Below are 23,509 nucleotides of genomic sequence, written 5' to 3'. Positions count from 1 at the left end.
TCTCAGTTGACTTCAAAAACACTTAAAATGAAATTCTGCTTTTCATGATAAAACACTTCCTTCCACTACTTTTTTTTTTCTCCAATGAAGTCATCACCTGCTAGATATTTCATCAAGAAAACTACCCTTCTCTTTTCATGCAGTCCTTCACCAAGAACAACTTCTGAAAACTTCATTTCATCTGAGCCCCGGGAAAATCATATGAGGTCCTCTTTATCGGTGCCCATTTTAAAGAAGAGAAAGGAGAGGCTCAAAGCAGTGGAGCGACTTGCTGAAAGCCAAGTAGCTCACTGGACATGGACAGAAATGAGACTCAAATCCAAGTCTTCCAACCACAAATTAAGCACATTTTTCTACTGTGGCATTCTGCCTCTCAACACCATGCGTGGAATCAAAGTCAACAGATTTAGATCAAAACATCTTGGGAACAGCAAAGATCTGAGGAAAGACACACAACTTGCATGCAGGTGCTGCCTCTGGTTCAGCTTACATAAGCAGTCACTCCATCAAAATCCCCCGCCACTCCCTTCTCCCACCTTCTCCTCCAACTCCGCCAGGCTGGAACAGCTAAGCTGGGAGCTGCAGAGAGGGTCCCCAGCAGGCCCTCTCCACAGAAGTGGCTAATGATCTGGAAAAGCTCCTAAGCCTCGAAAACCCAAAGAGGTCTTTTTCACTAAGAACAAACAGCAGCTGAAGGAAAAGCAGAGCCAGCCTGCAGCGCGTGGCACTCTGTGGGAAGCGAAATTGCAGCTGGTGGATACTTTTGTTGTTTCCCTGTTCTTCTTCTCTTGACTTGTGTTACCAGTCTTGAACGCCAACACTACTCTGGACTCCCCTGCAGATTCCTCCACGTGCCATGCCTGAACCCAATCCAGTTCCGCCACTGGCCAAATCCAGAGATGAACCTAAGCTAACAGCCAGCCAACTTCACTGAAGATCAACCCAGAGGTTGATGGTTTACTGAGAATATCCCACACACAGACAGCCAAGTGAAACATCTGGGCCAACAATTTATAGATGCAATAGATGTGAGCAACAGACCATTTATCATAATTCAGCTCTGCTCCCATTTTTCCTCCAGGAGTCTTTTCAAGTGCTATAAATTATGGAAAAACAATACTATACAAGCCAAACTTAATAAATATCTGATTTCCCAAACTTGACAATGAGAGAATACCATCAGTCTTTTTTATTGGGTTTTTTTTTTTTGGAAGGGGGGTGTTGGAAAGAGAACACTGTGCCCTTACAAAAACGGGGTCAATGTGAACAATAACCCTTTCTCCTCTCCTTTGTTTTATGTTAAGTGTCTACATTGTAAGTCAGGAAGGAAACAGTTGGGGAAGGTTATAGATTCTTGTCAAACAAAACAGGTGCCCTGACACATAAATTTTCACTGTTCCTGAAAGGCTCATAATTAAAAAATGAATCCAAGAGGATTTACTGTAAATTACACACAGAAAGAAGAAAATTAATAGGATGCCTTTTTTACACCCTGCATTAACTACATAAAGAGAAGCTAGTTCTTGCCCAGTTCTCCCCATCCTTCTGTTTTTCAGGTGGTGAAAGGAGACTGTCAAGAGTTTCATGATAGCAATGGCAAGCACCTCATGGTAATCCTTTCTCCGGTCGTATTCAGTTTTGTCCCTAATTGTATAAAGAAGGTGACTGTAACATAAGACAGCTCCATAGACACAAGGTCAATAGGCAGATGTCATTCACAACGGATAGCTTCTCTCCAAATACTGAGCAGATTAATTTCTCAACAATAGATTTCAATGGAGGGAACTTATATTTGAAGTAATGATTTGTAAAAATCCCTCTGCCCTACGAGACCCTCCCTCCATAGAAATTGATTTCATGAGCACACATTTCAGCAAAGATTTTTTTGCCTTTGTTAGACACATCTCATCTATGATTTCATTAATATCATGATTAATAATTGACACAGAAAATAGTACATCACAGATGCGTAAACCAAAAATGAAGAAACACAGCTAACTTGAAGCAAACAGTCTAAATTATTTTGATCTCTTGGCCTTCTCTGATTTTTTTTTTAATGATCTAATTCTTGTCTTGTTCAACAAGCCTATTTAATTACCATGAGACCCAGGTGAGTGGGAAGATGTTTGGTTTAAAAGAAATCAGCCCAAGAAGGAAGAGCCCCTGTTCTTTCGGCAAGAACAACAGATAACGTGAGCAAAGTGTAAAATAGGAAAAACTGTGCCTACAGCATCTCTCCAGGCCTGTGTGGGTATCCCTTTCTTTGTACTAATTCTTTTTACCCCAGGGCAACAAAGCCTTCATTCTGACCAAGCTCTCTCCATGAATTCCTGCCACTCCCCCATGTCGTATGTCCCCAAACTAGTCATGCTGATTTATTTCTCCTTCTTGCTCTCATGAGTTTGAGTAAGCTTCCGGAGCTGGTGATGGACAGGGAGGCCTGGCATGCTGCAGTCCATGGGGTTGCAAAGAGTTGGACCTGACTGAGTGACTGAACTAACTAACTTACTCTCAAACCCTGTCAGAGCAGCTGACTTTAGCCTGGTGGGGGAAGGAACATAAGAAGCTGACTAAAGTAATTAGTCAATGACTCAAGGGCCTCCAGGGGAATATGAGCTGAAAAAGATACCTACTTCCCCAAAGAGTTTTTTAGGTGTGGTGACTTTAGGATGGCAAAGGAAGAGATATGGGAGACTTCAAGCGTGTGAAGAAGGACGGTGAAGCCTAGAGGAAGTGGAATAAATGGGCAGCCCGCTTCAGTCCTTACAGCCCCGCTTCCACACAGGTGGCAGACAAGGATGGTGGAAGCCTGAACTTCCACTTGCTTTATTTGCCTTCTACTCTCCCAAATCCTCCCAATGCAAAGCTTGCATGGAGGGAGCAGCACTCAGAGCTGGCAAGCAGGATGACGTTCTCTGCATTCCTGCTCTGGTGTCTTGACAACAGGCAAGTCTTGTTTTAGAGAGTGGTTGCTCATCCTGGCGTCAGACTCCCCAGTGTTCTTGGGAGAGAATTTTCTCTTCCTTCAGATAGGTTAAGTTGGGGGTAAAAAGGGCTTCTTCCAAACACCGTGTTACCACTGCTCAAAAAGTCAGGAATTCCTAGGAATTGCCTCTTGCAGCAGTTTACAAAACACAAATTCTCAATCTCTCTCTTCATGTCTCTCTCTTGCATGTGTGTGCGTGCACACACACGCTAATTTCAGAGTTTATACTCTTTTTCTGTGCAACGTATTAGCTTGACAACCACTCAGGAGTAGCAGCAAGGTACTTTTGGTTGTTTCCACAATTAACACCCACGCTCGAAGAATGCAGCTCTGCCCACAGACCCTGGCTAGAGCCCATCTCTAGGCAACTGTGTCATCTCTTGCTCACGCCCACTTGATTGTGTTTTCCCTTGGCCCTGGGATTTACCCTGCCTTCACGTCCTCTTCACACCTGTCATCGCTTTCACTGGTTCTCTTCTCCAAGGGTCACTGCAAGGGGAATGAAATCCTTTGCTGCCTCTCCAACCCTTTCAGCTCTGAGTAATGGCCCTTACATTCCTTTCTTTCTGAGTAATTTTCTTTAGTACAAGGAAACAGACTATGTTTAGTAAACAAATCCATGTTTGACAGATAGTGAAAATCACATAGAATTATCTAGTAGGCATCTGAGGCTTCATTTTCCTGATGCAGCTACCTCAGTGTCCAAAGCAAAAGGCTGGATTTCGTCAAGTTCTTTGACCTTCTCTCCACTATAGTAAGGAACCTTCCTTTTCCTCTGCCAATTCTGATGTCAGTTTTTAATCACATGTTCTTTATATCTCTGTGAGGACGTTTGCCCAGTCTAGGGCAAACATACAATTTTATACAATAGGTCACCAACATACAATCTGCAGCCTGTTCTTATAAGCACATTTTTATTGGAGTACCATCACATACACTTTCTGTCTCTGGCAGACACCAGAGATATTGCACCAGTGAATAAAAGATGATTTGAAAAGAACACACCAGTAAAGGAGTCCCCATGCTCCAGAGGGCCAGAGATATGTCAGGTCCATTCCAGAATGGTGTGGTTTTTTCACATCATAGGGTCTCTTTTTCTTTCCTCAAAAAATGCCAGATGGCATTTCCTAACCCAAGCTCTGAAGGAGAATCTGTTGGAATTTTCCAGAATGTTTAAGCAATGAGAACATCATGGGAATCAGTTCACAATACCCAAGGGGGACATTCTGATGTAAAATTTCTTGTATGCTTGCTTTTAAAAAAGAGATCAAAATGGACTGCTTTGGTTCTCCCTAGGAGTTCCCAGGATCCTCATATCCATTTTATAAAAATGCTGCCAACTCCGAGTAAACTACCAGAAAATAAGAAAATGTTTCTCCTGAAAGTGGAACTGCTTTACAAAACACAAATAGGAAGAAATGGATAAACCAGCAGCACATGATTGGACTCGAAAAGGATGCTCATAGCTGTGCCAAATCATATTTTTCTTAGTAAGTCACACTGAATAAAAAAAAGAAGATAAATCACCGTGAAAATGCAAGTGAACTGGTAATAATAGCCTAGTTATAGCTGCCATGAAATAGTCATTAAGTTATATGCAGCATAAATCTCACAGAGTTTTGTAAATTATGGTGGTTCTTAGAGGCCAAATAAAGATAAACTGTACTAACTATGGCTGTGTTTCTCTCTGCTCCTTGGCATGACTTTTTAAAAGGCTTGAGCTCAGGCTCAGAGCACCATATGGTGCCTGAAGCATCTGAGGAAGTGTTAAAGGTTCACGGCTCTCCTCAAGACCCCTCTTCTGCATTTTGAAGCCAATTGCTTCTAACCAGTGCTTCTCTGCCTTTCTGAGCAGAGTCTTGGCTTGTTTTGGCTCACCCTGAGATCAGACAGGCTTCCAGCTCAAGCCTTTTCCTTCCAGCTGCTTCTATTTCCAAGGCCTGCTGAAGAGCAGGCGTTGGAGAGGCGCACTGTTTCCAGGGCTGAGCTTGCTGTAGGTTCCAGCCAGCTACCACCACCCCAGAGCCCAGCAAGGAAGCCTCACCCCACTTTCCTCAGTAGATGCACACGTTAGCAAAACTCACATTCAAAGATTACCAAGAAACGTCCCTTCTCCTCCTTTTTGGAGGTTGGGGATAATCCCCAGTTGCCTTTTCTTCTTAACTGCTTTATCCCCCCTGCTATTTAAACTGAATTCTTATTGCTCCAAATTAAACCCATTCTTTCTAGCCTTGTCACTGCTAACTAATGAGAGCAATTCCTCTCTTTGCTCTTGGTGGCTGCACTCTGGGTACTTATGGATGAGAATCATATCCTTCTCTAGCCTACTTTGCTAACTGCAGACTCACAGGTGATAAAATGGGTTAATTGTTGCTATAAAAATATTTTCTATCCTCATAACGAAGTAATTTTTTCCTCCAAATCATTTTAATTTCTTTGAATTGCACTGTGTTCTTAATGATCTGCAGTGAGTGAGGGCACAGTCTTATTGGGTTTACATATACAAGCAAAACATCGGATATATAAGACACACGCATACACCAACCCCTGGCCATTGCATTGCCTCTGTTTGCCCCACCCACTGTGGCCTCAGTTTTTACTATGTGTTCTTTACATCTCTACAAGAAAGCCTGCAGGCTTGGGCAGAGGTTGCCCAAGCACAGCCATCAGTCTGTTTTTATAAACATATTTTTATTGCAATATAATCACGCACATTTCTTTAATGATGGATTGGCCGTGGCTGCTTTCACATTAACAATGGCAGCGTTGAGTAGCTATGTCAGAGACTGCATGATCCGAAAAGCCCCAAGTATTTCTATTTGGCCCTTCACAGAGAGGTCCCCAACCTTTTTGGCACCAGGGAGCGGTTTTGTGGAAGACAATTTTTCCATGGACGGGGGTGGGGGTGGTTTCAGGGTGATTCAAAAGGCACTACATTAGTTGTGCACTTTATTTCTGACCTAATACTGCTGCTAATCTGACGGGAGGTACCAGTCTGTGGCGCAGAGGTTGGGGACCCCTGCTTTGGAGAAAACCTTGCCTGACTCCCAAATGTAGGCGATCACTGATACTCAAGATGGCCTTGCCACTTACACCAGTTGAAGATGAACCATACCTGGTCAGTCTCTTATTTACACCTAAGTGGATGTGAAGTCGCTCAGTCGTGTCTGACTCTTTGCGACCCCATGGATTGTAGCCCACCAGGCTCCTCCATCCATGGAATTTTCCAGGCAAGAGGACTGCAGTGGGTTGCCATTTCCTTCTCCAATTTACACCTAAGTGGTCTGCTAAATGTCTCATGGCCAAACTGCACAATAGAGGAAGGAGTCTGGACAGGACGAGTTTTGTATTTTCTATTCCCGAGGCACCCTCTGGGCATCACGGTTCACATCCAAGGGGGGAGGGAATGAGGCTTAACACACAGCACCCCTTAGGTGTGGCTCCAGCACACCGAGGCAAGGATGTAAGCACGGGCTCCAGTGTCGCATCAGCCTAGAATGTTCCACGGCAGTTATCTGGCTCACTCACTCAGACCACCAGGAAGGCAAGAGAATCCGGGCCCCAGCCCGGTACTCACGATGTGAAGCTGGAGGAAGTCGCCGAGGCCCGGGGCGCTGTCGATGCGCACCAGGATGCCGTCCTTCACGGTCGTGCTGAAGCCCACGGCCAGGCGGTCGGAGCGCGTGCTGGGCCTGTCGTTGGCCGGCCAGGTGTAGAGGATGAGGCCTCCGCTCTTCCCGAAGATGTACGTGGCGCCAGCTGCGAAACCAAGGAGAGAGGGAGCGTGAGGACCTGCAGGGCTCCTCGCCCGCGGCGGTCACCCCGCCGAGACTGCGCAGGAGCCGTGGAGCACGACGGCCTTCACGTGCCCGGATCCGGAGACCAAGAGGGATGCAATGCGGGGGATCAGAAGACGGCCGTCACCCCAAATTAAAGAGGCAGGCGACATGAGTTAATCACAAAGCAGATGCTAGCAAGAGGCGGTCCTCGCGTCTCCAGGTCCCGCTGAACAAGGGCAGAGGGCAGAGAGCACGCCATGTCTGAGAGCTCTGCTACCTTGGGACAAACAACTATTCCATCTTCTTCAGTCTCAGCCAGGACGGACGGCATGAGAAAGGAACCTTCGGCCACCCTCTCAGAAAAGAAAGCCTGAGAAAACCGAGTTACATGACTCAACGCATTTGTCTATTTCACTCTTATATTGCTATATAAAAGGTGATAAACATTAATTGCAGAGGCCTTTAAAAAATTAACTCCATATTTTTTCCCCCTAGCTGTGACAGAATACCAGGCAAACCAGATATTTCTGACTCCTTTCCAAACTAAATTTCAAAAAGAAGATATAGGAGACACGGGGAAAAAAATTCAGTTGAATGAATTTTGATCATGACAAACACCATTCACTTATGACTAGTAGGTTCAATGGTGTTTTTAATATTTACTTGTGTTTTAGCTCTTATAATTCATAAACCCAAGGGTCAGTAAGAATACATTAATTTTAAAATACTTATTTATTTATTATTAGCTTTTTAAAATTTATTTTTATTAGTTGGAGGCTAATTACTTTACAATATTGTAGTGGTTTTTGCCATACATTGACATGAATCAGCCATGGATTTACATGTGTTCCCCATCCTGATCCTCCCTCCCACCTGCCTCCGCGTCCCATCCCTCTGGGTCATCCCAGTGCACCAGCCCCAAGCACTTGTCTCATGCATCCAACCTGGACTAGCGATCTGTTTCACACTTGATAATATAAAGAGGAAGAAAAATAAGGAAAATACTTATATCTCATACATTTCAAAGGTCTACTTTTAAAAACAAGTTTTTAAATCTGAATTTGGGGAAAAGTATGCAGATTTGGTAGCCAAAACAGCTATATCATTGTAGTTTCCACGGCTCTATGTATGTTACCCTTAGTGAGTAATTCCATATGTCATTCATCTCAAAGTTCAGAGAACATTTTGCACCAGATTTTCTTGTGTGTTTCCCACTGATAATAGTCCAATTCTTGAAACTGTTTTAAAGTAACATGAGACAAGCATTCCTATATCTCTAGAATTTTCTAAAAATCCCCAGCATGGGTCTACATTTAGTTTATAGAGAATATTGGGTTGAATTATGTTGTTTGAAGAAGAAATGAGTTATGCAGCCTGTTCAGAAATAACAGAGTAAGCTGCTATGAGGCTAGAATTAGTAGTATGTGTCATGTCTTATCCTTTTCTAAAGCTTTAAGCCACATTGTATTCTGAGGCATGTAGAATTTAATTTGTCCTCTTTGAAAGGTCACTATTAAAGTTGCTCCAGTATGCTCGGTTTGTGTATTACATGTAGCATGACATTATTTTCCTTTTATGAATTTCTCAATTCTTAGGGGATGGGGGTCTGAAAAAGCCCTCCACATTTGTCTGGAGATTTGAGGATTATGGTATGGAAAGTTTATGTTTAATTCTACATGCACAATGTTTGCTCCTTATTATCCACAAGCACCTTCAAAGCCTCTTAAAATTAGAAATCTGGATATAATGATTTACCCTTAATATCTCTCCATCTGTGAAACACTTAAATAATTTCCTTTCTGTAGATGATTACAAATATCACCACCATTCCTTTTATTCTTTATTTGGAAAACTGAAGGTTACTCAGTAATTATTGTATAGAATCACTAAAAATGCAAATTAGCCTGTGACATTTTTGTGGCCATTTATAAAATCTTTCCCTGTTTGGTCCTAAATATATAGTGGATTCTGCTACAGGAGTAAATGCATAGTCTATCAGGAAATAATTTTGTCACTGCAAAAAGAAGAAGTAAAATACTGATAACAGTGACAACGTATACATGGTACATTACAGTTTGCAAAAGATTTTTCAAATTCATTAGCTGGATCCTCACAACAATAGTCCTATGGAATAGTTCACTGATTAACATTGTTTGGAAATAGAGACCCAAGGATCAGATTTAAATAACTGACACCCTCCTTAAGTCTCCACTTGGACTCTCCTGCCTACCAAATCCTGGCTTTACCATATACTAATCATAGCTTAATATCATTCTATAATAAACTATACCAAGGATATAAAGTTGACTGCACTTCATTTTTTTCACACCTTTTCATTAGAATGAAGCAGAATAAAAAAGGAAAAAAAAGCCATAGTACACAAATATAACATTTTTTCAAAGGTTAGTCTGACTTTCTGACTATCCATATAACTTTAGAAACTTTCTACTCTGCTTATATTTTCAACCACTGTCCTGTTCAGTAATTCCCAATATATAGAATACAAAGAGGAAGAGTATTTTAAAAGATAAAAACACAACTTATATAGAGAGACTAGAAGGTCACCATGACTGCAATTTTTTTTAAGTAAACAAAGAATGAAATTATACTATGACAATATTAGGATAAGTAGATATAATGTATTATTTCAGTTATTTTTATTGCTTCTGTTTTCTGAATTTAGGATGTCACTATGTTAGATAATTCTAACTTTATAGGTGAAAAGGGCACAAAAGGTACAGAGTCCTTGAGTGTGTGTGCTCAGTTGTGTCCAGCTCTGTGACCCTACAGACTGGAGCCCACCAGATTCCTCGGGTGGGCTACAGTCCATAAATATCAATAACCTCAGATATGGAGATGACACCACCCTTATGGTAGAAAGTGAAGAGGAACTAAAGAGCCTCTTGATGAAAGTCAAAGAGGAGAGTGAAAAAGCTGGCTTAAAACTCAACATTCAAAAAACTAAGAGATCATGGCATCTGGTCCCATCACTTCATGGCAAACAGATGGGGAAACAGTGGAAATGGTGACAGACTTTATTTTCTTGGGCTCCAAAATCACTGAAGATGTTGACTGCAGCCATGAAATTAACAGATGCTTGCTCCTTGGAAGAAAAGCTATGACCAACCTAGACAGCGTATTAAAAAGCAGAGACATTACTTTCCCAACAAAGATCCATGTAGTCAAAGCTATGGTTTTTCCAGTAGTTATATATGGATGTGAGAGTTGGACCATAAAGAAAGCTGAGCGCTAAAGAATTGATGCTTTTGAACTGTGGTGTTGGAGAAGACTCTTGAGAGTTTCTTGGACTGCAAGGAGATCAAACCAGTCAATCCTAAAGGAAATCAACCCTGAATAGTCATTGGGAAAACTGATGTTGAAGCTGAAGCTCCAATGCTTTGGCCACCTGATGCGAAGAACTGACTCACTGGAAAAGACCCTGATGCTGGGAAAGATTGAAGGCAGGGGAAGGGGATGACAGAGGTTGAGATGGTTGGATGGCATCACCGACTCAATGGACATAAGTTTGAGCAAGCTCCAGGAGTTGGTGATGGACAGGGAAGCCTGGCGTGCTGTAGTCCATGGGGTCCCAAAGAGTCAGACACAACTGAGTGACCGAACTGACTGACTGAGGCTCCTCTGTCCATAGGATTTTTCAGTCAAGAATACTGGAGTGGGCTGACATTTTCTCCTCCAGGAGACCTTCCCAACCCAGGGATCAAACCCACGTCTCCTGCATCTCTTGCATTGGCAGGCAGATTCTTCACCACTGAGCCACGAATCCTTAACATATGGCTTATTTTGCTATGTAGAAATAAATACTAAAATGTATTCTTGTACTGAGTTTGCTAGTAAGGGTGACTAAAGACCCCAGATGCTCCCATGGTCCAGTGTTGGCTTTAAAGGAAGTTAATTAATAGTTATAACCCTCTAATCTGGTAACCTATTATTATTTTCTTCTTTAGTTAGCTTTGTTATTGTGCATAGTTTTTAAGGTAAATAAATACATGCTTTCTAGTCATTTTCATATAAAAATACCATAGAGTCCCAGGGGGAACATAGAATTATTTTGTTTTACATTTTCAAATTTAAAAGTTCATTTTGTTATTTTTACATGTGGATTACAAATCACATTACAAAAACTTTTGGGGAACATCCCAGGAACCATAAGAATCCTCCTTAATCCATTAAAGATTTTCACTTCTAAGCCATGCATTCCACATCACACGCCTTCCACCCCAAGAAGGAGTCTAGCATTTCTACTTGCTGGTTCCTCACTGTGCTCAGTATGCTTATGCTAAGATCATACTACAGTTATCAATAATCAGGACCATGTAAATTCTCTGCTTGCTAACAAAAGTGATTAATTCAACTGAGGGGAAAAAAAATGCTGTGGTAGCATTTTGGCCTTTTAACATTGAAGAATTTGCAAGTTGGAAGCAGCTGAGGTTGCTTTACTAGTTCCAACCAACACACTGTTTCAGTAATGGAATCTCCATTTTGTGGCCATTAGCCATGATAAGGTACATACACTACCTCTTCAAATAGTCAATGAGCATTACATATTACTTAACCCACAACTTCTTTCATCTGAAAAGTACCCACAATGGGTCTGGCTCATAGTTTTCATAACTGGCTAGCTCTTTATTGGGATGGAGCTGATGGTGATTTTGGAAGCTCCATATCCATACAGCATGTTACTCATTTAGGGGATTACAAACAGGAATAGGATCAAGGTTCTATTTAAGATTTATACTGCTGCTGCTACTGCTAAGTCACTTCAGTCGTGTCCGACTCTGTGCGACCCCATAGACGGCAGCCCACCAGGCTCCCCCATCCCTGGGACTCCTCAGGCAAGAACATTGGAGTGGGTTGCCATTTCCTTCTCCAATGCATGGAAGTGGAAAGTGAACGTAAAGTCGCTCAGTCGTGTCTGACTCTTTGCGACCCCATGGACTGCAGCCTACCAGGCTCCCCTGTCCATGGGAATTTCTAGGCAAGAGTACTGGTGTGGGGTGCCATTGCCTTCTCCGAGATTTACATTAGAAATAAAAATAAAATATACACACCTAGAAAATCCCATGGACAGAGGAGCCTGGTGGGCTATAGTCCATGGGGTCACAAGAGTTGGACCCAACTTAGTGACAAAATGACCACCACCACATATGTGTATACTTTTGCATGTACATGTGTGTGGGTATGTGTACAAAGAAGGGAAGGTTTAGTTAGAAAATATGATAGACTACCTGGAATTTATTTACTATCTTTCCCCATCAAATAATTAAAGATACAGTGACTCCAGAAAAGCATTTATATATTATATCGATTATATATTTATGTTTAAAAACAATGAAGTAGCTGTTTCTGAATTTTCAATTGGTGTTAAAATGGAACATGTTTGGAAGCATCTCCAAGGGGAGACCTAAGAGAGTTGCATGTAAAGAGAACTTACAAGGAACTGTACTCAATATTTTGTAATAACTTATATGGAAAAAAAATCTGAAAAAGTACATACACACACACACACACACACACTCACACACACATATGGGGCTTCCCCAGTGGCTCAACAGTAAAGAATCTGCCTGCAATGCAGGAGATCTGTGTTTGATCCTTGGATCGGGAAGATCCCCTGAAGAAAGGCATGGCAACCCACTCCAGTATTCTTTTTTTTTTTTCCCCATTTATTTTTATTAGTTGGAGGCTAATTACTTTACAATATTGTAGTGGCTTTTGCCATACATTGACATGAATCAGCCATGGATTTACATGTGTTCCCCATCCCGATCCCCGCTCCCGCCTCCCTCTCCATCCCATCCCTCTGGGTCTTCCCAGTGCACTTCTTGCCTGGGTAAATTCCATGGATAGAGGAGCCTGGAGGGCTATAGTTCATAGGGTCGCAAAGAGTTAGACATGACTGAAGCAGCTGAGCGTAAGCATATACTTATATATGTAACCGAATCACTTTGCTATACGCCTGAAATTAAGGCAACACTGTAAACCAACTATGCTTCAATCAAAATAAACTAAAATTAAAAAGAGAACTAGATAATTTACTGGTGGAAAAGTGAAGCAGGTAGCATAATACATTAAGTAATAATATAATTCTTAGCATGGAAACCGCCTGGTGGGTAAACTAGGATAAGAAACGAGATGTCAGACTCCTTGCCGGGGACTCTCTGAACGCTACCTGAGAACACAGTTTAAAATAGAACGGCACTGAGGTATGTCTCCCTTCCTTTATTATATCAGGTTCCTATTCCTTATTTCTATTTTATTACTCTTTCCTCAACCTTATTCACACTTGTATTCTTTATTGTAAATTGGTAAATCCTTTTGGAAATAGGCTATCGGTGACACAAAATATATTATGCCAGTAGGTGTAGTTATTGCTATTAACTTAAAATTACCTTTAATTCATATCAATTATCACACAGATAATAAAATTAAAATGGAAAGGCATTGAAAATGACAACTATCTCTTTGAGGCAATGAAGACACGGGGCTCAAGGATCCCGTAATGACTGATGACCTGCAAAGCCAAGTTTCTCAGTTTCTTTTACATATTTAGTTTGTTCCATGTTTCCCCTAATGCACACTCCTGGCTCTTTTGGGGGTGTTATAATTCCATAACTTCAAATGGTGTTCAAATTGCTTTCTTTGGGAGTATCTTATTTGATGTCTCTTTCTCCAGTACCCACTGATGTGCGAATGGTAAATATTTTTAATACTGCTTTAATAGAAGGGTAAACAAAGGCTCAAAGAGATTAAATGACTTGATGTGGTTTCACATGTTGGGGCTGAGACAGAGCCAGATCCTCCCTATCTTTATTCTGCCCTCCTCTCCCCTCCATAGGTCATCTTGCTCACCCAGGGGACGTAACTTCTGTAAAGAAATTCCTGGAGGCCAAGAGCTCCAGGCGGAGAAGGGGAGGGTAAATAACAGATGAAAAAAAGTATGAAAAACAAAATCTCGGCATTATAGAAGGAGCCACAGGGGAATACAAGGTAAGGGATATAGATTTTAGAAATAGCCCTGTAATGTGTTTATTTCATAGATGCTTTATTATGATCTATTTTGTGTACTCTGAAATTTTTGAAATAAACACCTAAATCGACGATGAAGTCACCTTAAATAAAGCAAACCTGAAGGTACTGAACATTAAGAGAGAAATTTCCTCTGTTTTAAAGAACATACTTCATCTTCAGCAAAGAAATGATCAGATTTACTGCTCAGCTAACTGAGAAACTGACAATATCGCCCAAGTCAAGGATATCATCAGGGAGATCCCAGCCCCATTTCTTCATGCTCGGCCACTCGAGGGCTCTCTCCTTATGGGGCAGTTTCTTTCTCTTTCTTAAAGAAAGAATGAGTGAAACCAACGGGCATGGAGCTAGAAAACACAGGGGCAACCTTTCAGGGCATATCCCTCAATCAGAGAGAAAGTATACAATGCTCTCTATATGTTGAAATTGATCTAAAACTAAAGCTTCCAGGGATGCACTTAAATTTCCTTTTGCTTAAAAGTATTTCCATAAGCTCATTGTTCTTTCTTGGGGGCAATCATTTCTTTCACAAACCTTTGGTAGTGCTTTACAATGCTATTTATGATACTCATGTTAATCCTCATATTAATAATTATGCTCACTGCATGGATGAACCATTTATCATGTGCTATAGTACACAGTACAATATTTCAAATTCCTATACTTTCCACTTTAGAAATCGCTCTGTTAGCTTCTCAGGGCTGCCGTGCCAGTGGGAATGGCCTTGTCCCTCACTCTCATGCAGCCACTCTCTTTACTCAAGTGTCCCAATTTCTTCTTCTTATAAGGATGCCAGCTATATTGGATTAGAGCCCACCCTAATGACCTCATTTTAACTTAATTACCCCTTTAGAGACTCTATCTCCAATTACAGTTAAATTCTGAGGGGTTATGACAGGGGGTTATGACTTAAATATATAACTTTTGAGGGGACATAGTTCAGTTCATAAGGGTCACTATTCCAGTTTTAAAGATGAGAAACGCTATATAAAAACTGAGGTTAAAAAAAAACAACAACAACAAAAAAAAAACTTGCCCCAAATCTAAAGGAATCAGGAATTTAATCCAGATCTATCTCATTTAAGGAATATATCTCCCTTAAATTTACCTATGTAACTGCATGGGGATAGAGATAATGAGAAAGTAGAAAGACAATGTTTGCTAACATGTAGCAAAAAATAAACAGCAAGCAAGACAGAAACACAATTCCCATACAATGGAAATAGCAGTAGAGGGCTGATATTTTATCTCAGTTACATAACTGGTTTAATATGAAGTTGTTCTCTATCAAGTATATAAAAAGGTCAGACAATAGCCTACTCCTGATTAATTACACACCATGCTCGTAAAACTCTAAATTATGAAGGGTGGACTCTATAATGAGCTTTATTTCAGAAATTAACTATAGCCAACTTAATTTAACTTTATAACCAAGCTAGTATCTCATATAGCAAAACAAAATAAGTACTAGGAAATTGCACAGCATTTAGGTTTAAGAAAATAAATATTGTTTTATTGCTAAACAAAAAGAAAATCCAGAATCCTCTGTACCATGAGCTCCTGAAGGACAGGATTGTTTAATTTTTCTATCAGCACTGAATGCGCAGGAAATAAATGCTGCTGAATTAATCAATAAAACTTGGCTCACCTATACTTTCATATCTTCACACTGTCATTCAGGCATCTGCCCATGAATCCATCTCAGCTTTTTGTCATTTCATCTCAGTGTAGAAATATTTTATAAATACTCATCAATTAGGGTTCACAACATCCCGTATGATGGAATAGCTTCCAATTTATAAAAGAAATCTAACTGGGAAGACATTTGAATGATTTGTCTTTGGTGAATTTTTGGCAGGCTCTGATAAGAAAATCACACCCACTTTTAGTCATACTGTTTTACGTTACCCTTCAATTCCTAAATTACATTGAAAACTGTTTTTAGTACATACATTTCATATATATACTTATATATGTATATATATGGAAATACTTCTTAGATTTAACAAGAAGACATACTAGAGAAGCAAAGTAACATATCTAAGAATAGCAATGGTATTCTATTTTACACAGAATTAACTAAGTACAAAGATTCTATATACATTTGTCCTTAGGCAAAATATAAATGAATGAAAAGAAAAAGAAAAATGATCATTTTATAATAACTCATCAGCCTTTCCATAGCAGTTTTTTGGAAACTCATTCCTCTGACATCTCATGGGATGTAGTTAGAATAAAAGAGGAGTTTGGAGTGCATTTGTCTGCCTCCTTTTCCTTCTTTTATTCCACAGCTTTGAATATTCTCTAATAAGAACATTCAAGGGATTTCTAAGTACTGAATATTCTGTGAGAAAGAAATACAGATGAAGAGTAATTGTTTCCAGTGCTTTGATTTAAATTCTTGATTAATATGTACTTCGTACTTTCAAGGGGTCAGGGACTATAAACATATGATTTTGGGGTATTTATGGTTCTAATTCATAAAACATTGTTTTCTCAAAAAAATTGGCTAATGTTTTTAAAAGTAATGACTCCTGTGTCCATGAGATATATCTCTTAACCACAGAACTGATGTCGGAGTTAGGCAAAAGGAACAAACTTCAGTTATTAAAATCCCTTCTCCATATCTATCATGATCACTTAAGATATCATGATCTCTTAAGATCATGTATCTATCATGATCACTTAAGATTGTATCCAGTTGCCCAATGATTAAGAAAGTGATAACACCATTCCTGCCCACATATGGTAACCATCTAAAAGTGAAGGGATTCACCAACATTATTGTACCTGTAGGAAACTTTTCATTTTTCTATATGTCTAGCACATCTTCCTCTTTTATCTTAAAAATTAAGCCCCTTAACATGGAAATAACTATTTTCTCCCATACCAATCATATGATTTGAATGGTAAGTGTCAAGCCCTTAACAGGTTCTGCCTTTTAGATACAGCTGATTAGCTAAGGTATGGTAAATTAACACGAATTAGACCAACCAGAGCATATCACTGCATTTTTGTTTGTTTGTTTGTTTTGTTTTGGAACCTGGATCCAGAGAAGCACCCTTCAGTCCCTGCTTGATGATAAAGTTAAGCCATAAGAAGCACACAGTTGCCATGGCCACATTTCCTACAATGGGAAGGAGGTTGTGAGAAAAGAAACACTGGCTCAAAAAGTGAAGTCAATTGTTGAGTCGGGAATGAGACAAAGAAAGAAAATCTTATTGTTTGAGTAATTGATTTTGACAGTCCCTATTGTGAAGCTGTGCCTTGGTATTTCTTATATGAAATTCTCAGCTGCTAGCTTCTTGAGTCTAAGTGAGTTCAAACTTGGTGGCTCAGTCGGTAAAGAATCTGCCTGCAATGCAGTAGACCTCCTGTAATGTAGAAGACCCGGGTTCGATCCCTGGGTTGGGAATATCCTGTGGGGAAGGAAATGGCAACCCACTCCAGTATTCTTGCCTGGGAAATCCCATGCACAGAGGAGCCTGGCGGGTTACAGTCTTTGGGGTCGAAAAGAGTCAGACAGGACTTAGCAACTAAACCACAAACCGTAGTTCAAATTTTGCAACTTTTACAACAATCCAGAAAAGTCCTGGATAGTAAAGAACTGTTGATAGCTATCTCAGTGACAGGAACATGCAGGGGCATAATAAAAGACTTATAAATGAATTGGCAAAGAATGGTCAAGATGAGAAGCTGATACATTACCAAGAAATCTAAGTATCATCTATCAAAGGAGCCCATTCAGTAGCTCACATACATTTTAAGTTGGAACACTTGTAAAACTGATCATATTCTCATTGACAAAGAAATCCTTAATGATTGCCATAATTAGGTTGTATAACTCAAAAACTCCAATGAATAGAACATGAGAATATTAATAAAAAGAGACTGTTTTATATCAAGTCCTATAAGCTACAAATAAGGCTTTACTCAGAAGAAAATGTCTTAGATAATAATAAAGGAAATGAACAGAAATTAACTGAACTTTTAAGGCACTATTACAAAAAAATAAAAGTAATAGCTCAGATGTGATGATTAATAAAAGTTTAAATTTACCCAATGTATTTTGAAAACAACAGTTAAAAAGCCCAAAGCTTGCACTTTAAAATGTCAAAGAAAGTACACAAGCCCCTGAAATACCAGAAATAAGAGAAACTCAAAGACAAAAAGATAGAATAGCAGAAATTATAAAGGAAATATAATCATAGCTCTAGAAAATGTTAAAAATATAAAAGACTATTTTGAACAACTTTAGAGAAAGATTTGAAAACCAGAGGAAATTAACCATTTCTAGGAAAAATAATTTGCCAACGATTTCTAAGGAAAATTAGAAATACTCAATACACTAAATGACCACAGAAACCTTTGGAAACGTGATTCAAGTCCTACTATTTAAAAGATGCAGGTCTGGATGGTTTTATAGGTAAGTTTTATCTAATTTTCAAAGAAAAGATAATCCCCAAATTACTGAAATGATACCGGATCACAAGCAAAGTTAAATATCTCCCTCAATCAATTTACAAACATAACAAAATCTTAATATTGACATCTGCTAAATATACAGCATAAAAACAGAACAAAACATTTTAGACTAATTTTACTTATGAATATTGATTAAATTTTTTTCTGAATAAACTTTGATGGTGAATTGAATATGAGAAATAATGTACTTCAACAAAAAGATATCCATCAGCAAAATTCATTTCATCATCCTATTAAAGTAGAATTATTTTATCCATGATTTTCAAAAAGACTTGAAAAACTTCAGCAGTCTTAAAAAATTCTAATTAAAATAGGGATTGCAAAAGGTGTTCTAAATATTATAGATATGATCACTGAAACTCCAATTTGGCCACCTGTTGAGAAGAACTGACTCATTGGAAAAGACCCTGATGCTGGGAAAGATTGAAGGCGGGAGGAGAAGGGGATGACAGAGAATAAGATGGTTGGATGGCATCACTGATGTGATGGACATGATTTTGAGTAAGCTCTGGGAGTTGATGATGGACAGGGAAGCCTGGCATGCTGCAGTCCATGGGGTTGCGAAGAGTTGGACATGACTGAGTGACTGAACTGAAACTGATCAAAAACAGACTGTAACATCATACTAAATAGTAAAATTACATAGTTTTCTCCATTAAAATCAGGAAGATAGTGATGTTTATTATCACAACAAAAATGTATAAGTTCTCACTAAATCAATAAAGTTGTAAAATATCAGGAAAGAATGCAATAATTTTTAAAAGATCTGATTTAATATATTCCAAATAATGCTTAGAAGCTATCGAACCAGTCAATCCTAAAGGAAATCAACCCTGAATATTCACTGGAAGGACTGATGCTGAAGCTGAAACTCCAGTACTTTGGCCACCTGATGCAAAGAGCTGATTCACTGGAAAAGACCCTGATGCTGAGAAAGATTGAAGGCAGGAGGAGAAGTGGATGACAGAGGATGAGATGCTTGGATGGCATCACCAACTCAATGGACATGAGTCTGAGCAAACTCTGGGAGATGGTGAAGGACAGGGAAGCCTGGTGTGCTGCAGTCCATGGGGTTGCAAAGAGTCAGACATGACTGACTGAACAATAAAAATAATGCTTCTAAAAACTTAAAAATTTTGAGATCAATTGATAAGTTTATCTAACACAAATAAATACATAAATATCAATAGCTTGCCACCCTTGCACAAGTGATTAAATGATTTTTGACAAGGGTGGAAAGATTACTCAAAGAGAAATGACAATCTTTTCATTAAATGATGCTGGGAAAACTAAACATAAAAATGCAAAAAAAGAAGTGGGTGTTTACTTTATACCATATACAAAAGTTAATTCAAATCGAATCAAAGACCTCACAGTAAGGGCTAAAACTCTAAAATTCCTAAAATGAAACACTTAGGGAAAAGCCCATGGCCTTGAATTTAGAAAGGAGTTTTTGGGTAGAACACCAAAAGAACAGGCAACAAAAGAAAAAAAAAATAAGTGAGCTGGACTTCAAAATTTTGAATGTTAAAGGACACTATCAACAGATTGAAAAGGTAACCCACAAAATGGGAGTAAATATTTGCAGATTGAAAAGGTAACCCACAAAATGGGAGTAAATATTTGCAGATTGAAAAGGTAACCCACAAAATGGGAGTAAATATTTGCAAAGCATATATCTGATTTGGGATTAATACCCAATATTTATAAAGCATTCCTACAACTCAACAACAAAATAGCCCAGTTACAATATGGGCAAAGGGTTTGAAGAGCATTTCCCTCTGCTCTCACTAGCCTGTTTTCCAGACCTATCTCTGCTGTCCTCAGCTCTTCAGCCCACATACCACACCGAAGAGATGATGCTGTTTCTGCTTCCAAATCACACTGTGCTCTTTGACAGCTCTGCTGAGAGCCTCCAAGTAGAATGACCTTCCCCCTTTTAAAATCAGATCAACAGTTCTGCAGCCCAAGACTCAGTTCAAGACTTCTTCTTCTTTGACATATCCTCATTTTTATTTTTATTTCCTAGTATTTTTCCAGTTTTATTGAGATACAGTTGACATATAATATTATATTAGTTTCAGGTGTACAACTTGATGATCTCACTAATACGTGGAATCTGAAACAAAACAAAACAAACAGATACACCCAAGGTAAACATGTAGCCTGTCTACTAAGATACTGGCTTGTCAACTAAGGTGTTTACCTTAACGGGTTTTCTCTTTTCCAGTAACAGAAATACTTCAAGAACTATACCTACAATAAAGTAGTTTCCACCAAACATTTGGTTTTCATTTTCTGAAACACTTTTACTTAGTGAATATGTTAAAGTCACTCCAACACAGATTTTTTTTTTTTTTAAGTTTTAGATCTTTAATTTTCTTTAATTAAATTTCTTTGATCTCTAAAAATTGTAGTGTTTAGAAAGTTTGAAATTGACTGTTTTGGTCAGTGGGGAAGCATGATCTTATCTGTGCTTGAGGAAAATAACTCTGGCTGCCGCATGGAAGATGGAAAGAGACACACGTGGAAAAGTGTGTGCAAGTGGATCTAGGAGGCACCACAATATGCAGGATGTAAGAGATGCAGCGTGAGGGAGAAATGAGAGGGGGGCACTGAAGACGTGAAGAATAAAAGGACTTGGTGATCCACGTGACATTTGGGGAAGAAAAAAGGAAGGAGTGGAGGCTGATTCAGAGATTTCAAATTTGAGCAAATAAAATTATAGGAAAAAAAAAAAGGAAGCACAATTTTAGCGCATGAAAGTGGTAAGCTTAATTTGGGGGTGACTGAGTCTTGAGTATTGGTTTAATGGTTCTGTTGGCACTTTACTCCTATAAAGGATCACTGCTTTCACTTTAAGCCCCAAGTGAGACTATCCTATTGTGTCATCATAAAATGCACCCAGATACTGCTTAACAATCTCCTAAGTACATATTATTTGGCATTTGGAAGGCCTGAAAGATTACACAAATTGATTTGATAAATGATACCACTGAACATGGTCTTCCCTTGTAGCTCAGTTGGTAAAGATCTGCCTGCAATACAGGAGAACCAGGTTCAATTCCTGGGTCAGGAAGATACCCTGGAGAAGGAAATAGCAGCCCACTCCAGTATTCTTGCCTGGAGAATCCCATGGACAGAGGAGCCTGTTGGGCTATAATCCATGGGGTCACAAGAGTCATTCACGACTTAGCCACTAAAGCACCTTTAAACCACCACCTTGAACATAAGACTATTTGCCTTTCTCTCTGGTTTCCAGCTATAGAAAAACATAGTTTGCATACAGTTGTAATCATAGTGTTTACATAATTTGCATCTTTTTTCTATTATAATACGTGAACTGATGTCTATATTACTATGCTTTTCAGTTAAATGGCTGCGTAATATTCCAGGAGGTTATGGGCTCTAACTTTGCATTCTTTTCCTGTTGAACTCTTAGGTTTTTGTTTTATCTATTGGTATAACTGGGGTGGGGGGGACCACATAATCTGATATAATAATTGACTCTGCTTCTCCAAGTATATAAGCTCCTAACCTATACTATATTTTATCCTCTTCAAAGCTTCACACCACTTTTTTCTCCCTTCATTACTTTTAGCAAGACAATTTCCTTTTGAAACTATTCAATGGCTCTCATCTCTCCTGCCAAATTAAATACATTTTAAACATATTCTCCCTTTAAGTCTCTCTTCAACATCTCCCCATTCTTTGAAAGGGTGCCTGTTCCCCAGGTCCTCATGATAAAAACAATTTTTGCATTTATTCTTTGTTCTGGATCTTGTGGGAGGTGGCTGCATTATTCCTCCTTAAAAAATTTGCCCTTTAGTCATCATGCCCTGATGACTTTCCACAGCTGTTCTGGCCTTATGCTTTTATTCACAAAGCCAGGCATCAAGTCAATAGAAACTAATTTCCCAGGTCCTCTTCTTAGTTCTAATATGATAACTTTAGCATTGATTCAACAGTGCAGATATGACATTCTGCAAATAAACAGCAGTCACTTCCATCAAAGCTTGAAGATTTGTTATGATGGATATATTCAGACATACCAGTCTCTTTTTAGAAAATGCAATTTTATGGAAAAATACAGGATAATTGGTCTTTAGCTCTTGCAATAAACTTAGATAGCACCTGCCATATTTAAATTAATACAGTGCTTCTCCCTGTTAGATCAAGCCTCCTGATTAAGTCAATCATGTGAAAAGATTCAGGCATTGCTCATGCGCATTCAGGTGTTTTTTTCAGTGTGGGTATTTTTTTAATGATGTGATACTTGCCCATCTACTAAGTAAAGGAAATTGAAAGTTCTTTATTCAGCCATATATCCTGTCTGTCCTTATCTCTCAGCCTCAGCCTTTGCCTCATGTTGTGTCACATAGGTGGTAGATTTTATTGGGCGCTGAAAGATTCTCCAAAGCAATGACCTAGTATTTGCCGCCTCCATGTGAACACTGGGTCTGCTGCCCAGAGATCACATGCACATCACTCTCAAGGATTTACTCCCTTCCTCATTGTCCCCATTTCCTCTGACTTTAGCTGCCACGGTACAGATCAAGAAACTCGGAGAACAGCTTTGCTTCTTTTAATCTCTCTTAAACCAGCAGCAAGAATGAATCAGACTCACGGCTGGAGCAGCAGAATGTAAAGTGCCAAGGCTGGCATTTCAATCGGCCCTCCCACTTCCAGAGGAAGCCTGGATAACGAGGAGTGAAGAGGCTCCTTTCCGTGAACAAATTAAAAGCTCAAAGGGTCTACCTTCATTGAAGCAATTCCTGACCTAGAGGCAGGACTGGTATGATTTCTTAAGCAAGATGGGAAAACACTTTCTTTGAAGGGAGTCCTCTGACTGGTCACAACCAGTGATGATCCAATTTGCCTAATTAATCCATTCAATTCCATTCCTATGTGTGTCCAAAGTTTTACTTTAAAGTGAACATTCTTAAAAGTCATAAACTCTGGGGAGAAGCCCAGAGACAACAGGCATACAAAGACACCTTGGGTTTACCATGTGGAAGTCACAGTCAGAGGTCATGGTACTATTTTCTGAATGATTCCTATTCCACAGTCAAAGATGGCAATAGTGAGCTAGCACCCATGTGAGGCCAGAGTTTGTGGCCCAGCAGGGGTCAGAGATGTGCATGGACATGATCAGATGATGAGTTCCTTGCAGGCAGTGGTGATGTCATGTGCTTCTTTGTGTCCTCATGAT

The 23,509-nt window shown here is 39.5% G+C and overlaps 1 protein-coding gene across 15 annotated transcripts in view; it reads right to left on the bottom strand.

The window, feature by feature from the left end:
• NRXN3 (neurexin 3) overlaps positions 1-23,509 on the bottom strand; it is a 1,769,272-nt gene that overhangs the window by 399,191 nt on the left and 1,346,572 nt on the right. For all 15 annotated transcript variants that reach the window (XM_043472668.1, XM_043472663.1, XM_043472670.1 and 12 more), the window contains one exon: positions 6,564-6,745. In XM_043472668.1, the coding sequence (XP_043328603.1) occupies positions 6,564-6,745 (182 nt within the window). The remainder of the gene's footprint in view (positions 1-6,563; positions 6,746-23,509) is intronic.

The sequence above is a fragment of the Cervus canadensis genome, chromosome 6, assembly GCF_019320065.1.
Source record: "Cervus canadensis isolate Bull #8, Minnesota chromosome 6, ASM1932006v1, whole genome shotgun sequence".
Classification (NCBI taxonomy): domain Eukaryota; kingdom Metazoa; phylum Chordata; class Mammalia; order Artiodactyla; family Cervidae; genus Cervus; species Cervus canadensis.
The sequence above is the reverse complement of the archived record's forward strand: the minus strand, read 5'-3'. Positions and strand labels throughout refer to the sequence as shown.